Raw genomic sequence first — 15,311 nt, 5'->3', positions numbered from 1 at the left:
ACAGCTTCCAAAGCCAGTATATCCTTCTTCAAGTGAGGAGACCAGAACTGCACACAATACTCCAGGTGCAGCCTCACCAGTACCCTGTACAGTTGCAGCATAACCTCCCAGTTCTTAAATTCAATCCCTCTAGCAATGAAGGCCAATATTCCGTTTTCCTTCGATAGCCTGCTGCACCTGCAAACCAACCTTTTGTGATTCATGCACAAGCACTCCCAAGTTCCTCTGCACAGCAGCATGCTGCAATTTCTTACCATTTAAATAATAATCTGCTCTTTCATTTTCCCTTCCAAAGTGCTCACATTTACTAACATTGTACTCCATCTGCCGGACCTTTGCCCACTCACTTAACCTATCCATATCTCTCTGCAGACTCCATATCTTCTGCACAATTTGCTTTTCCACTCAATGTAGTTTCATTAGCAAACTTAGATACACAACACTCGGTCCCCTCTTCCAGATTGTTAATATATATTGTGAACAGTTGCAGGCCCAGCACCGACCCCTGCAGTACACCGCTCACCACTGATTGCCAACTAGAGTAACACTCATGTATCCTAACTCTCGGCTTTCTATTTGTTAGCCAATCCTCTATCCATGCTCTATCACCCTCAACTCTATGCATCCTTATCTTATGGATAAATCTTTTATGTGGCACCTTATCGAACGCCTTCTGGAAATCCAAGTGAATAATGTTCATCTGTTCCCCTCTATCCACTGCGCTCATTATATCCTCAAAGAACTCTAGTGAAGTTTATCAAACAGGACCTGCCTTTGCTGAATCTATGCTGCCATCTTCTAATCCACCAGGACCTGCCCAGAGTCTAGAGAATTTTGGTAAATCATCACCAAAGCGCCTACTATAACTTCTTCTATTTCTTTCAGTACCCTGGGTTGCATTCCATCAGGGCTGGGGACTTATCTGTCTTCACACCTACAAGTTTGCTCAGCACGAGCTCTTTAGTGGTAGCTGTTGTATTGAGGTCCTTACCTCCCATCGCATCTATAACATCTCTCTTTGGCATGTTAGATATGTCCTCCATCGTGAAGACCAACCCAAAATAGTCATTCAAAGTCTCGGCCATTTCCTCATTACCCAATAACAATTCGCCCTTCTCATCCTCCACCTATATTCACTTTCGCCACCCTTTTCCACTTTCTATAATTATAAAAACTTTTACTCTCCATTTTTATATGTTGTGTTAGTTTATTTTCATAATCTAGCTTCCCTTTCTTTATTGCTCGCTTAGTGGTACTTTGTTGCTTTTTAAAGTTTTCCCAGTTTTCCAGTTTCCCACTACTCTTGGCGACTTTGTATGCATGAGCTTTTAGTTTGATGCCTTATTTTATTTCCTTAGTTATCAAAGGCTGGCACTCCCCACCCTTACTGTCCTTGCTTGTAACTGGAATATACTTTTGTTGAACACCGTGAAAAATCTCTTTGAAAGTCTTCCGCTGTTCCTCAACTGTCCCACCATATAGCCTGTGTTCCCAGTTTACACTAGCCAAATCCTCCCCCATCCCATTGTTGTCTCCATTGTTTGGGCATAATACACTGATTTTAGATTGCACCCTCCATTTAAAAACATAGAAAATAGGTGCAGGAGTAGGCCATTCGGCCCTTTGGGCCTGCACCGCCATTCAGTATGACCATGGCTGATCATCCAACTCAGAACCCTGTACCTGCTTTCTCTCCATACCCACTGATCCCTTTAGCCACAAGGGCCATATCTAACTCCCTCTTAAATATAGCCAATGAACTGGCCTCAACTGTTTCCTGTGGCAGAGAATTCCGCAGATTCACCACTCTCTGTGTGAAGAAGTTTTTCCTCATCTTGGTCCTGAAAGGCTTCCCCTTTATCCTTAAACTGTGACCCCTCGTTCTGGATTTCCCCAGCATCGGGAACAATCTTCCTGCATCTAGCCTGTCCAATCCCCTTAGAATTGTATGTGTTTCAATAAGATCCCCCCCCCCGCCAAACTTCTAAATTCCAGAAAGTATGAACCTAGTTGATCCAGTCTTTCATCATATGAGAGTCCTGCCATCCCAGGAATCAATCTGGTGAACCTTTTTTGTACTCCCTCTATGGCAAGAATGTCTTTCATCAGATTAGGGGACCAAAACTGCACACTCCAGGTGTGGTCTCACCAAGGCCTTGTACACCTGCAGTAGTACCTCCCTGTTCCTATACTCAAGTCCTCTTGCTATGAATGCCAGCCTACCATTTGCCTTTTTCACCACCTGCTGTACCTGCATGCCCACTTTCAATGACTGGTGTACAATGACACCCAGGTCTCGTTGCACCTCCCCTTTTCCTAATCGGCCACCATTCAGATAATCTGTTTTCCTGTTCTTGCCACCAAAGTGGATAACCTCACATTAAATTGCATCTGCCATGAATTTGCCCACTCACCTAACCTATCCAAGTCACCCTGCATCCTCTTAGCATCCTCCTCACAGCTAACACTGCCGCCCAGCTTCGTGTCATCCGCAAACTTGGAGATGCTGCAATTAATTCCCTTATCTAAATCATAAATATATATTGTAAACAGCTGGGGTTCCAGCACTGAGCCTTGCGGTACCCCACTAGTCACTGCCTGCCATTCTGAAAAGGTCCCGTTTATTCCCACTCTTTGCTTCCTGTCTGCCAACCAATTCTCTATCCACATCAATACCATACACCCAATACCCTGTGCTTTAAGTTTGCACACTAATCTCCTGTGTGGGACCTTGTCAAAAGCCTTTTGAAGATCCAAATGTACCACATCTACTGGTTCTCCCCTATCCACTCTACTAGTTACATCCTCAAAAAATTCTGTAAGGTTCATCAGACATGATTTTCCTTTCACAAATCCATGCTGACTTTGTCCGTTTGTATGAGAAATTCAATCATACTGTGATCACTTTTACCAAGAAGATTCCTAACTACAAGATCACTAATTTTATCTGTCTCATTGTACAGGACCAGATCTAAGATAGCACGTTCCCTTGTAGGTTCAGTAACATGCTGTTCAAGAAAGCCATCACGGATGCATTCTATGAAGTCCTCCTCAAGACTGCTTTGACCAACTTGATTCACCCAATCTATGTGCAAGTTAAAGTTCCCCATTATAACTGCTGTTCCATTCTTACATGCCTCAGATATTTCTCTGTTTATTGCTTGTGCCACTGTAATATTATTATCCAGTGGCTGATAGACAACTCCCATGCAGTGATCTTTTTCCAGTTACTATTCCTAATCTCTACCCGGATGGATTCAACATTCTGCTCCTTAGATCTTATATCATCTCTCACTATCACCCTGATTTCATCTTTAATTAAGAGCGCAACCCCACCTCCCTTGCCTTTCTGCCTTTCCTTTCGTATTATCTGATATCCTTCGATATTTAATTCCCAGTCCTCTCTACCCTGCAACATCTATTGCACTAATTTTGGAAGTCTGTCTTGCAGCTTTACAATGTTGCTTTGCTGTCTTTCTAGTTGGTTAAATGTTTAAAAGGTGGAAATTGTATTCTAGCTTGCAGAGTACTGCAGAGTTCTTCTGCAAGGGTATCATTGGTATCAGCAGTAATTTACCAATCTACCCAATCGGAGCCCATTCCCAATAAGAAGCATAACTTAATTAAATCAAAGGGGAACAAAATCAAGATAAGATGCTTCTATGATCGCAAAAAATGAACTTATTCAGAACAACATTTAATTGATGATCGTTCTCAAAAATGTTGTATTTTGACTTATTTGCTGAATGATGGAAAAAGGGGGTGGGGAAAGGAAGCCTTGGAACAATTGTTTTGTTTAATTCTCCAGAAGTGTCAATGGCCCAGCAGGACTATTCATAAGAAGACAAATAAACAGCTATTACTTATTCATTTAACTGAAATAAATTATGTTTGGAGAAGTGTTTTCATCTGTTCTACTTCCTCATTCTTGTCTTTCTTTATTTTAACAGAAAGATTCTGCACATTACTATGGATATGTTTACTTTAGACAAGTTCGTGACAAATCCTTAAAAAGAGGTTACTTTCAAAAGGTAAATGCAATTTTCATTCAAATCAACAAAATAATAGTTGCCGAAATATTTGTCAGAGGTAAGATTAATATTCAAATCGAAAGCTGGAATTTGATTTGAAGTTTTACCTATGTTTGTCAGCTTTGTACTTAGGTATTAACCTGAACTACATGTCAGGTGCTGGACGACTCATATTAGAGTGCCACTAATATGCCAAACTGATGTTCAATATTTAATGAATAGTATGAGCGATACTTTTATCTGCTCTTCATATATTTGGGGAGCAAGTCTAGCTTGCAGGTTGCATTATTGGTGTCTGGCAATGTACAGTTCTGTTCTTAATTATAATTCTTCGTAATAATAAATGTATTAATAGTAAGTGCTCTAGGAGAATGGCACTCCCTAACTTTAACCCAGTTATTCTAAAGATTTTGTTTCGATAATTTTTTGGAACATCAACTTATCAAAATATTGCATTGAACCATTTACCATTCAGCATTGCCTTGGTATTAGAGTCACCTTAATTTCATGCCAGAAAAGAAAATACTCCAAACTAAAGATACACAGATGAGAGACATGTGACTAGATATAGGGTTTCACCTCTTTTTTTTGTGAGCTAAACTGTGACTGCATCTAGCTATAGTAACTATTTAGGCCCACTGCTACATGACAATTGTGAAAGTGGTAAAAAAAAGATATTTGAAACAGCATTATGGTTGCTCAAACATAAAAGTGCACTGAAATCAGACCTAAATACTTTCCAACGGGACCACACTGAATTGAACTCTGTTCCTAGCTATATGTTATGCACCTATCTGATTAAGGTCTTGGCCCTTTTAAGAAACATTGCTATAGCAACCAGACAATCGCGATATACAGTCTGGCCACAATGGAAGAGATGGTAGTTTCCAGAAGCAGGAAGAGAATATTAGATTCAATGAGAGTGATTTCCTGAATGCCAGGGGAACCAGGTGTCCTGCTGGAGCCAAAGTAAAAGCCTTATAGGAGGTGTTACTCTTAACACATAGTTAAGCAGTGCAGAAACAGGCCCTTTAGCCCAACTCGTCCATACTAAGTTGTCTCGTTGAGCTAGTCCCATTTTGCTTTGTTTGACTCAAATATTTTCTATCTATGCACGTGTCCAGATAAAAATCGCCACTATTAAGTAAAGCTCAAATAATTTTTTATATCCTCTCAAAATGTCAGGGTGGCATTCAAACTACAACAAGCTGTTTCACCATATGGATCAGATTAAAAACAAACCAAAATCAAAATACCACAGTTGCTGGAAATCGGAAATCAGAACAGAAAATGTTGAAAATACTTAACAAGCCAGATAGATTTCAGGTTACTGTACTTTCACCAGATCTGGGAAATGTTAGAACTGAGACAAGTTTTAGGTTGCAGGTAAAAGGACTGGAGTGGGGAGCCAGGTGGAATGAGAAAGGACGACTGTGATTGGATGGAGGTTGGGAGTAATTGGATGGCACCAGTAATCTGTGGTATTGGCAAAAGGACGTTAGGAAAGGAATACGTGGAAGTATACATACAAGAATGAAATCTGGAATACTAAAAGAGAAGTTGGGGTTAGGGGTTTGGTGGGAATGGTTAGTGGACTCTTATGCTTTCTGTCTGAGAAACAAAACACTAATGGTTAATTTTCTGAAATTGCAAATTATTTTTGAGTCCAGAAAGCTCTGCTAGGTTGGAAAATTATGTGCTGTTTTTGAGTGCACAGTGATATTTGTTGGAACGGTGTAAAAGGTCAAAATCAGTATGCTGACAGTGGGAGTATGATAAAGAATTAAAAAGGTGGGCAACCAGAAGCTCAGACTCACCTGGATGGCCTGAATAGAGGTATTCTTCAAAAAGGTCACGGAGTCGGCATTCATTTCCCAGTGCAGATCCTGAGGAGGTGACTTTGGAGGAAATGTTTCCTCTTGTGGATGAATATATTGAAGGAGTCAATGTATAAAACTAAAAGTTTTTCTGATGAGAATTGAGTGCCTTTATATAGGGTAATAGAAGCAGAAATGATATTTTCACAAATAGGTGGATAGATGCTTCTTAAGCAAGAGGGTGAAAATTTACCATGTGTGGAGTTGAGTTTACAATTCGAGTTAGTGGATTGGACCATGTTCAAGGACTCAGAGGATATGGACGAATATGCCATAGTTATCACAGACTTTATAAAGTCAGTCGTGGACAAGTGTGTCCCCACAAAATCATTTAGAATCTTCCCCAACCAGAAGCCCTGGATAGATGAATCAAAAGATCTGCAATCTGCTAAGGGCCAGATCAGTAATGTTTGGATCTGGCGACCAAGTAAAATACGTCCTCCGGAAAGCCATCGCACATGGCAATTCCAGACCATACTGGAAGGATACCTGATAGCTGTGGCAAGGATTGAATGCATCACCTCCTACATAGTAAAACTAAGCAATATATGTGACAACAAGATTTTGCTCCCAGATGAGCTGTATGCCATTTTGCTCAGTTTGACTGACAGAACATGCAGCACCCTCACAAACTGCCACAGACCTCAATGACCCTGTGATTTCAGTTATTGAGGTTGAAGTGAGAGCATCCTTCAAGAGGGTGAACCGACGGAAAGCATCTGACCCAGACAGGGTACCTGGCCAAGTACTGAAGACCTGTGCTGATCATCTGGTTGGAGTGAACACTGATAGCTTTATCTTTATTGAGCTTGCCTTCACAGTACTTCATAGTAGAGAATTCCTATGATTCACTGCCTCCTGAATGTAGAAATTTCTCTTCCCCTCAGTCTTAAAAGTTTTTGTTTTCCTGATTTTTTTTTCTTTTGATATACAGTATGTGTCTCATGGTTCTGTACACCTCAGTCAGCGTAAAATCCCCAATTCATCCACCTTGTCAAGCTTTGAGAATTTTGTATGTTTCACTGAGATCACCTATTGCTCCTCTAAGTAAAAAAAAATGCAATCCTAGCCTACTCAGATTCTCCCTGTATATAAAACATGCCATGCCAGGAACAAATTTGGTAGCTCTTTGTTATGCTCTCTCTATGGCATGTATATTCACTTTTTTTTTGGTAAGAAAGCCACAGGAATGAGAAAGCTAAAATCACTGTGATGAGGTTATATCATAGGCTTTCCAATAACTAATGAGAACTGGAGGAACAGATATCTAGGCAGATGATGGAAAGATGTATATATTTTTTAAAAAGCAGGATTATTATAGTGGGTGATTTTAATCTAACCAACATTTGACAGGAGTACTCTTAGTACCAGGTGCTTTGGTGAGTCAGAATTTATAAGGTCCATCCAGGAGGGTTTTTGAAACAGTATGCAGCTAGTCCAACTAAGGATGGGTCTGTACCCTACACTGGGGAATAAACCTAGCCAGGTGATTGGAGCTTCAATTGGGGGAGCATCTTTATGAACAGTGAACATAATTCTACAAGGTTCAAGAGAGTTATGAATAAGGAATGTTCCTCAGGTGAAAGTGCTAAATTGGGGGAGGATAATTACAACCATATTTGGCAGAAATGGGGGAAGTAGTTATGGACTTCTAACATGTGGGATTCTTTTAAAGTCCAGTTGATTAGATTTCAGAACAAGTTTATTCCTGTGAGGATGAAAGATGAGCCTGACAGGGTTTGGAAACCACATAAGACAAGAGATATTCTGCATTTGGCACAAAGAATAGAAGCTGAAATCGGACAAAAACCCTTGGCAGAATATAAAGAAAGCAGAAAAGAACTTAGACAAAATATGGAAAGGGCCATGACGTATCCTTGGCAAGTAGGATTAAGGAGAATTCTAAGGCATCTTGTATGTATATTAGGAGCAAGAAGGCTGTTTGGCAAAGAGTAGGTGCACTCAGGGACAAAGGAAGCAATTTATGTGTGGATCCAGAAGAAGTGAGTGAAATTCATTATGAGGTCCTTGCATCAAGCAGAGGCCGCGGGTGATGGAAATTAGAGGATTATAGCACAATGCAGACTCTTCGGCTCACAATCTTGTGTCGACCTCTTAACCTGCTCTAAGATCACTCTAACTCTTCCCTCCTACATAACCCTCCATTTTTTTTCTATCATCCAGTGCCTATCTGAGAGTTTTTCTTAAATGGCCATAATATATCTGCCTTAACCACCATCCCTGGCAGGGCATTTCATGCACCCACCACTCTGTGTTTTAAAAAAAAACTACCTCTGACATCCTGCCTATACTTCCCTCTAATCACCTTAAAATTATGCCCCCTGGTATTAGCCATTTCCACCTGGGGCAAATGACTCTAACTATCCACTCTATCTGAGCCTCATATCATCTTGTACACTTCCATCAAGTCACCTGTCATCCTCCTTCACTCTAAAGAGCCCTTATGTCACTCAACCCATCTTTGTCCAGGCAGCATCATAGTAAATCTCATCTGCTCCTTCTCTAAAGGTTCCACATCCTTTTTATAACGAGATGGTCAGAACAGACCTCAATATTTTAAGTGTGGTTTTATAGAGCTGTAACATTACCTGGATGTTGAGACTAGGAAAGGGTGTGTTGATATTCTAGAGCATGGCAATATTAAGGAGGGGAAGGTGCCTTGAAAAATAACAAAGGTGGATAAATCCCACGTTCTTGATAGAATCTATACCATTATACTTGGGGAACCAAGAGAAAGATTGCTAAGGCCTTGTCAGAGATCTCTACTGTATTTAACCACAGGCGAGGTCCCAGAAGACTGGTGAATAGCCAATGTTTATCCTTTTTCTAATGAGAGCAATGGAGACAAATCATGGAATTTAGAGGCTGTTGAATCATTAGCAGTGAAGTTATTGGATAGATTCATAAGGGCAAGATTTATTTACAGTTGGAAAAGCCTGGTCTCACAAGGAATAGTCAAGATGGGTTTATGTGGGGGAGGTTCTGTCTCACAAATTTGATTGACTTATTGAGGAAATAACAAAAGTGATTGAGGATAGGGCAGAAGATGTTCTCTTGTGTTTCAGTAACACATTTGACAAGGTCCTTCATAGTAGGCTGGTTCAGAAGATTGCCATATGGGTTCAACAACAAAGTGATAAAATGGATCCAGAATTGACTTGGTCATAAAAGACCGAGGGTAATGGTGGTGAGACGCTGTTCTGACTGGAGGTATGTGACCAGTGGTGTTCCACATGGATCAGTACTGAAACACCAGCTGTTTTTGAATGATCTGGGCAAAAATTTAGCTGGACTGAATAGTAAGTTTACTGAAGGTACAAGAATTGGTGGAGTTATGGATGTCAAGAGCGGCTGTCAAAGGACATAGCAGATATATGTCAGTTGGAGATTTGGGTGGAGAAGTAATAGATGGTGTTAAATCCAGACAAATGTGAAGTGATGAATCTTGAGAGGACAAATGCAAGAGTAAAGTAAACAGTAAATGGCAGGACCATTAGAAGTTATAATATACAGAGAACTCTTGGGGTACAAGTTCCTAGTTTCCTGAGAGTGACAACACAATAAATAGGGTGGTAAAGAAAGCATATGGCATGTTTATCTTATCATTCAGGGCACGACATATAACATTTGGCAAGTAATCTGGCAGTTGTATAAAACTTTGGTTAGACCACATTTGGAGTATTGTGTACAGTTCAAATTGCTACATGATAGGAAGGCTGTGGAGTCTTTGGAAAAGGTGCAGAAAAGATACACTAGGATATCATCTGGATCAGAAAGTATTAGCTAAAGGGAAAAGTTTCACAAACTTGGACTAATTTCTGTGGAGTGTTACGTACCCCGTAACTGGGTTGCCAAACCAGCAGAAATGGATCACTCAGTTGGAGTCTGGATTACTGGAGCTAAGAAAGTTTTATTAAAGAAACAAGCAACGTAGTACTCTAATCAAAAGGATAATAAATGCAACAGTTCAGCAATGATAAACACACATGTACACAGAATTAGGATAACAGGATCAATCAAACTCTATCGTCGTCTAGGGGTAAATGACCAGTTTCAAAGTGACGCAAAGTTCAGTTCAACTGAGTTCAGTTCAGTTCACAGTAATCACTGCCGTGGCGATGGACAGTGGGGGGAAGGAGAGAGAGAGCAAAAAGGAATGAATATTCAAACGGCTTCCACACAGACCTTCGATATTCTTCGCAGTCAGCTTTCGGGCGAGCCCTTTGTAATGTCTTCTGAGGTCACCGACTGTGACCCCTCCGTTTCCAGATACGATCGTTTCTCTGCGGTGAACCTGGCACCCAGGCAAGGGCGGACACACACCCGGTTCCCGTCGATTGTACCTTTCAACCCTGTGCATCTATGGCTTGGTCCCGCGACCAGCCCTCCAAAAACTCCCACCGACTTGTGGGAGACGCACCGCTTCCAGGGTCTCGTTACCTCGTGGTGTCGTGTGTGTTGCCTTAGCGAACCTGTCCCTTTTTTATCCCCCTGCTGGGGTATCGCCTGTCCATCACTTCAAAACAGCTCAGGGTTCAAAGGGGAGTCGATCTTGACAGCTCTCCTTCCGTTAAACTCTCCCGTCCCTTCATTAACATCTCCAAATGCTGCTCCATTGTTTTCCTTATCTCCCTTTCTCCTGAGGACAGGTGGCAGACCAACTGCTGATCCCACTGGTGCCAGCACAGGACAGTTAACATCTTAATCTATGTGTACTCTCGTCACAGGAGTATCAGAGGTTGAAGGCTGACCTGATAATCATCATCATCATCATCATCACTATGTGCCATGTCATATGACGTGGGCAATTATGGTCTTTGGCCATGATTGTTCTTGGCAAATTTTTCAACAGAAATGGATTGCCATTACATTCTCCTGGGCAGTGTCTTTACAAGACGGGTGTCACCAGCCACTATCAAAGCTCTTCAGAGATTGTCTGCCTGGTATCAGTGGTCACATACTCAAGACTTGTGCTGTGCACCAGCTGATCATACGACCGTCGACTACCTGCTTCCTTGACCACGATCGGGGGGGGGGGGGGGGGGGGTGTTGCTAAGCAGGTGGTGCACCTTGCCCAAGGGCAACCTACAGGCTAGCAGAGGGAAGGAGCATCTTACACCTCCTTTGGTAGAGACGTATCACCACCCTGCCACCCGTAGAAGTATATCTGATAGAAGTGTACAAAATTATGAGAGGAGAGCATGATAGCATAGCAGTTAGTGAAATTGCTACAGCATCAGTGATCAGCAATTGGGATCCAGTTCCTGCTGCTGTCTGTAAGGAGCTTCTGTGTTCTCCCCATGACTGTGTCGGTTTCCTCGCACATATGATTAGGGCTAGTAAGTTATGGGTTTGCTGCTATGTTGCCACTGGAAGCGTGGTGACACTTGCACATCCTCGGAATGGTCGGTGACGCAAAACAAACCATTTCACTGTCTGTTCTGATGTACATGTGAATAAAACAAATCTTCCTTTCTTATTCAAGCGTCAAGTGATAGCTGCTTTTGCTTTAAAATGGGGGGAGGAGATTTGCAAGGCATTTTCGTTTTCAAGTGATGCTGCCAAGGGAGCTGGTGCATGCCAGTACAGTAGTAATTTTTAAGAGGCAGAAAGAGACACACGAACATGCATGAACAATAGAAGGTTACGGATCATAGGTAAGCAGGTGTGATTAACCTGATCGGCAAAGACGTGGACTGAACGGGTTGTTCCTTTCCTGTTCAATCAGGTTAAGGTCATGACTCTGACTGAGTCACTCAAAGACATCTATATTTTTCATTTGAAGTGACTCCATAGTTGCTCTGGCAGTATGTTTTGGGTTGATGTCCTGCTGAAAGACAAACTTTCTCCCCAGTTTAAGCTTTCTGGCAGAGGCTATTAGGTTTTTATCTAGGCTCTCTCTGTATTTATCAGCATTCATCTTCCCATCAATCCTGACCAGATTTACAGTCCCTGCTGCTGAAAGCATCCCCATAGCATAATGCTACCTCCACCATACTTTACAGTAGGGATGGTGTTACACGCCTGATGTGCAATGTTAGATTTACACCTCATGTACTAGTTAGCGTTGAGGCCAAAAAGTTCCACTTTAGTGTCATCTGACCACAAGACCTTCTTCCACATCTTTATAATATCTTCTAAGTGACACTTTGCAAAGTCTTTACAGACAAGGATATGTTTTTAGCCAGGGCTTCTTCCTTGTCATTCTTACGTAAATACCATTTATGTGCAAGGCCTTCGAGATTGTGGAGTTATGAACAGCATCTCTATTTGCAGCCACTGACTTCTGCAGCTCAGTCAGAGTGACTGGTGTCACAGTAGCCTCTCTTAAAAGTGCCATTCGGGTGACTAAGTTTAGATGGTCGACTTGACCTAGGCAGTATGGCTGTGGTTTCATATTTTTTTCACTTTTTCACAATGGACTGCACTGAGTTCTGAAGTACGGTCAGTGTCTTTGAGATGGCTTTGTACACTTCCCCAGATTTGCACTTCTCTATTATCATTTCCCTGACTTAGCTTGAATGCTCTTTTGTCTTCATTTTAGTTTGGTCTGTTGAAAATCTACTATACTGTTGAGTCTTACAGAGAGAGGGTTTGTTTATTCGGATGATGTTCCAATTTTCTATGTCAACAAGTTGGTTGAGTTGGTAAAGTAATATACAGTATTGCACCTGAAGAAAGTTAGCATGGTAATTATAAGGGGAATTAATTTTTTTCAGCCTCACAATTTTGGTTTTTAATTTTTAGTAAATTTTTGGTAAGTTTTTGATTTGACATGACACACAATGTTCTGTAGATTAGCTCAAAAATCCTACTTCAATATATTTAAAATTTAGAAAGTGAGTCGGTAAAATGGAAAATAGTTGTGGGAGCTGAATATTTTTTTCAAAGCCATGTGCATTGGCCCAAAATCCAATCCCTCTGTATCCATACTAGTTCCATTCTTTGTTTTCTTTTTCAACCAATGCCTAGCCCATGCTGCTAATTGAAAATGTTCTTTCTATTATTGATCGTAAGAAGCTGTAGAAAGTTATAACCACAGCCACTCCATCATGGGCACTGGCCACCCCAGCATGGAGGACACCTTCAAAAGGCGATGCCTCAAGAAGGTGGCATCCATCATTAAGGATCCCCCATCACCCAGGACATGCCCTCGTCTCCCTGCTACCATCGAGGAGGTACAGGACCCTGAAGACAGATGCTCAGCCTTTCAGGAACAGCTTCTTCCTCTTCGCCATCAGATTTCTGAATGGACAATGAACCCATGAACACTATGTCACTCTTTACTCAATTTTATACATATATATTTATTTATTAATGTAATTTATAGTTTTTTAAATTATGTATTGCAATGCACTGTTGCCTCAAAACAACAAATTTCATGACATATGCCAGTGATACTAAACCTGACTTTGATTCTGATTCTGAATGTAGGTGGTTTCTCACTGCAAGCTGTGACAAGTTAGGGAGTTACAGAGCAGGTTTTACATTCCATTTCTCAAGGCGTAGTTTTTTAGTAATACTTTAATGATTTTTTAAAAATGTCTAATGCAATTAAATAAACATTATTTTTATTGTTGTTTGTTTAAGGAAGATTGCATTTTAAGAAAATGGATTGCTTCCTTTTTGGGCCTTGTATTTAAAAGTGATTCTTGCATACCTCCTGGAGGCTGGTTGGTGTGCAGAGCATTAACACAGATGACACTTGACCCAAGAATACTGTGCATTTTTGTATTTACTAACTTGAATGTTAATTTGAAAATTAATGTATACTTTTATCTACATTTTAAAGTTTTGGAGAAAACACAATGATCTATTTTCACTAACAATGTTTTTTTCTCTCTCTCTCTTGCAGTCACTAGTTCTGATCAGTAAACTTCCATATGTTAACTTTTTCCATTTCCTGTTGAAGTTCATTGCACCAGAATATTTTGACAAAAATGAGCCTTTTCTGGAAGCTGGTGAGAATTGTGATTTGTTTACACATTGCAATATATCTGGGGATAAGCTTGCTGAGCTGCTCAGTTAGTTTTACCTATTACTGTATGTAGCAATGACTTGTAAACTAGTTAATTCACAGAGGAGCAGAACTGGTGAAAAAAATACTACAACAAAATAGGGAAGTTTATTTTGATTACCATGTAGTCAGCGCAGTAAAATATCCAAAGGCAGTTCCAGACATCCCACTTCTCCCGGAACTTCTGGGAGTCTCCCGCATATTAATAGTGGCTCCCTGATGCCCGCAAATTATATACAATATCACGGAAATCAATTTTTTTGAGTGAGCGAGAGAAAAGCAAGAGAGAGTGCGAGAGGGAAAGCAAGCGAGAGCGAAGGCGAGCGAGAGAGAAAGCAAGCGAGAGCGCTTGAGAGCGCGTGAGTGACCACGAGAGAGAGAGAACGCGAGCGAGAGCGCGCCATTGCAGAGTGTTCAAAAAAAAATAAAACGTACGTTACCCCAGACTACACTAAAGTGTACCCCTGCATAATAGAGGTCAAAATAATGAGAGTGTTCAAAAAAAAACGTACGTTACCCCAGACTACACTAAAGTGTACCCCTGCATAATAGAGGTCAAAATAATGAGAGCACTGTTTGCAACAATGGCTTTTCTATTGCCCATGGTGGGTTAAGACTGTAAAAGACATGTTGAGGTGAGTTTAACAGTTGTCATTCGTTCACTAGCATAGCTAACGTTATTTAAACTAGCTGGCCAGCTGCTAAGGAGCTACTCTATTGCAGACATCCCACCTCTCCCAGAAGTCTCCTGCAGATTGATGGTGCTACCTCCCTGAAATGAGTTTTTGCAGGGTGGGATATCTGCAGTTCACTGAGGTGCCATTAAAAATTGATAATGAGCCAAATAAAATTTAATAACATGATGTTTTAGGAACATCTTGACAGTGAATCAGCTGGTATAGCAAACTGAGCAATTTCCAGAGCTAAAGCAGCCAAGTGCTCCACTGATAATTAATAAAATGTATTATTGTTGTATTAGGCTTAGTCTAATCAGTATCTGCTTGGAGCATAAGAAACACAATACTGTAAGAGTAAATGGACACAATACTATAAGAGTAAATTGGCTTAAAAGGAAGAAAAACGCGTTCTCTTTTTGCATTCTCCACAATTCAGTACCAAACACTGGTCATTTCTCTGTCATCACACAAAAAATGCTGGTGAACGCAGCAGGCCAGGCAACATCTATAGGAAGAGGTACAGTCGACGTTTCGGGCTGAGACCCTTCGTCAGGACTCGTTCGTGAGTCCTGACGAAAGGTCTCAGCCCGAAACATCGACAGTACCTCTTCCTATAGATGCTGCCTGGCCTGCTGCGTTCACCAGCATTTTTTGTGTGTGTTGCTTGAATTTCCACCATCTGCAGATT

General features: G+C 41.1%; 1 protein-coding gene across 2 annotated transcripts in view; it reads left to right on the top strand.

The window, feature by feature from the left end:
- The window catches only part of dennd6aa (DENN/MADD domain containing 6Aa), a 79,324-nt gene that overhangs the window by 27,302 nt on the left and 36,711 nt on the right, over positions 1-15,311 (top strand). For both annotated transcript variants that reach the window (XM_072280449.1, XM_072280448.1), the window contains exons 5-6: positions 3,951-4,031; positions 13,785-13,890. In XM_072280449.1, the coding sequence (XP_072136550.1) occupies positions 3,951-4,031; positions 13,785-13,890 (187 nt within the window). The remainder of the gene's footprint in view (positions 1-3,950; positions 4,032-13,784; positions 13,891-15,311) is intronic.

The sequence above is a fragment of the Mobula birostris genome, chromosome 16 (genome assembly GCF_030028105.1).
Source record: "Mobula birostris isolate sMobBir1 chromosome 16, sMobBir1.hap1, whole genome shotgun sequence".
Classification (NCBI taxonomy): Eukaryota; Metazoa; Chordata; class Chondrichthyes; order Myliobatiformes; family Myliobatidae; genus Mobula; species Mobula birostris.
The sequence above is the reverse complement of the archived record's forward strand: the minus strand, read 5'-3'. Positions and strand labels throughout refer to the sequence as shown.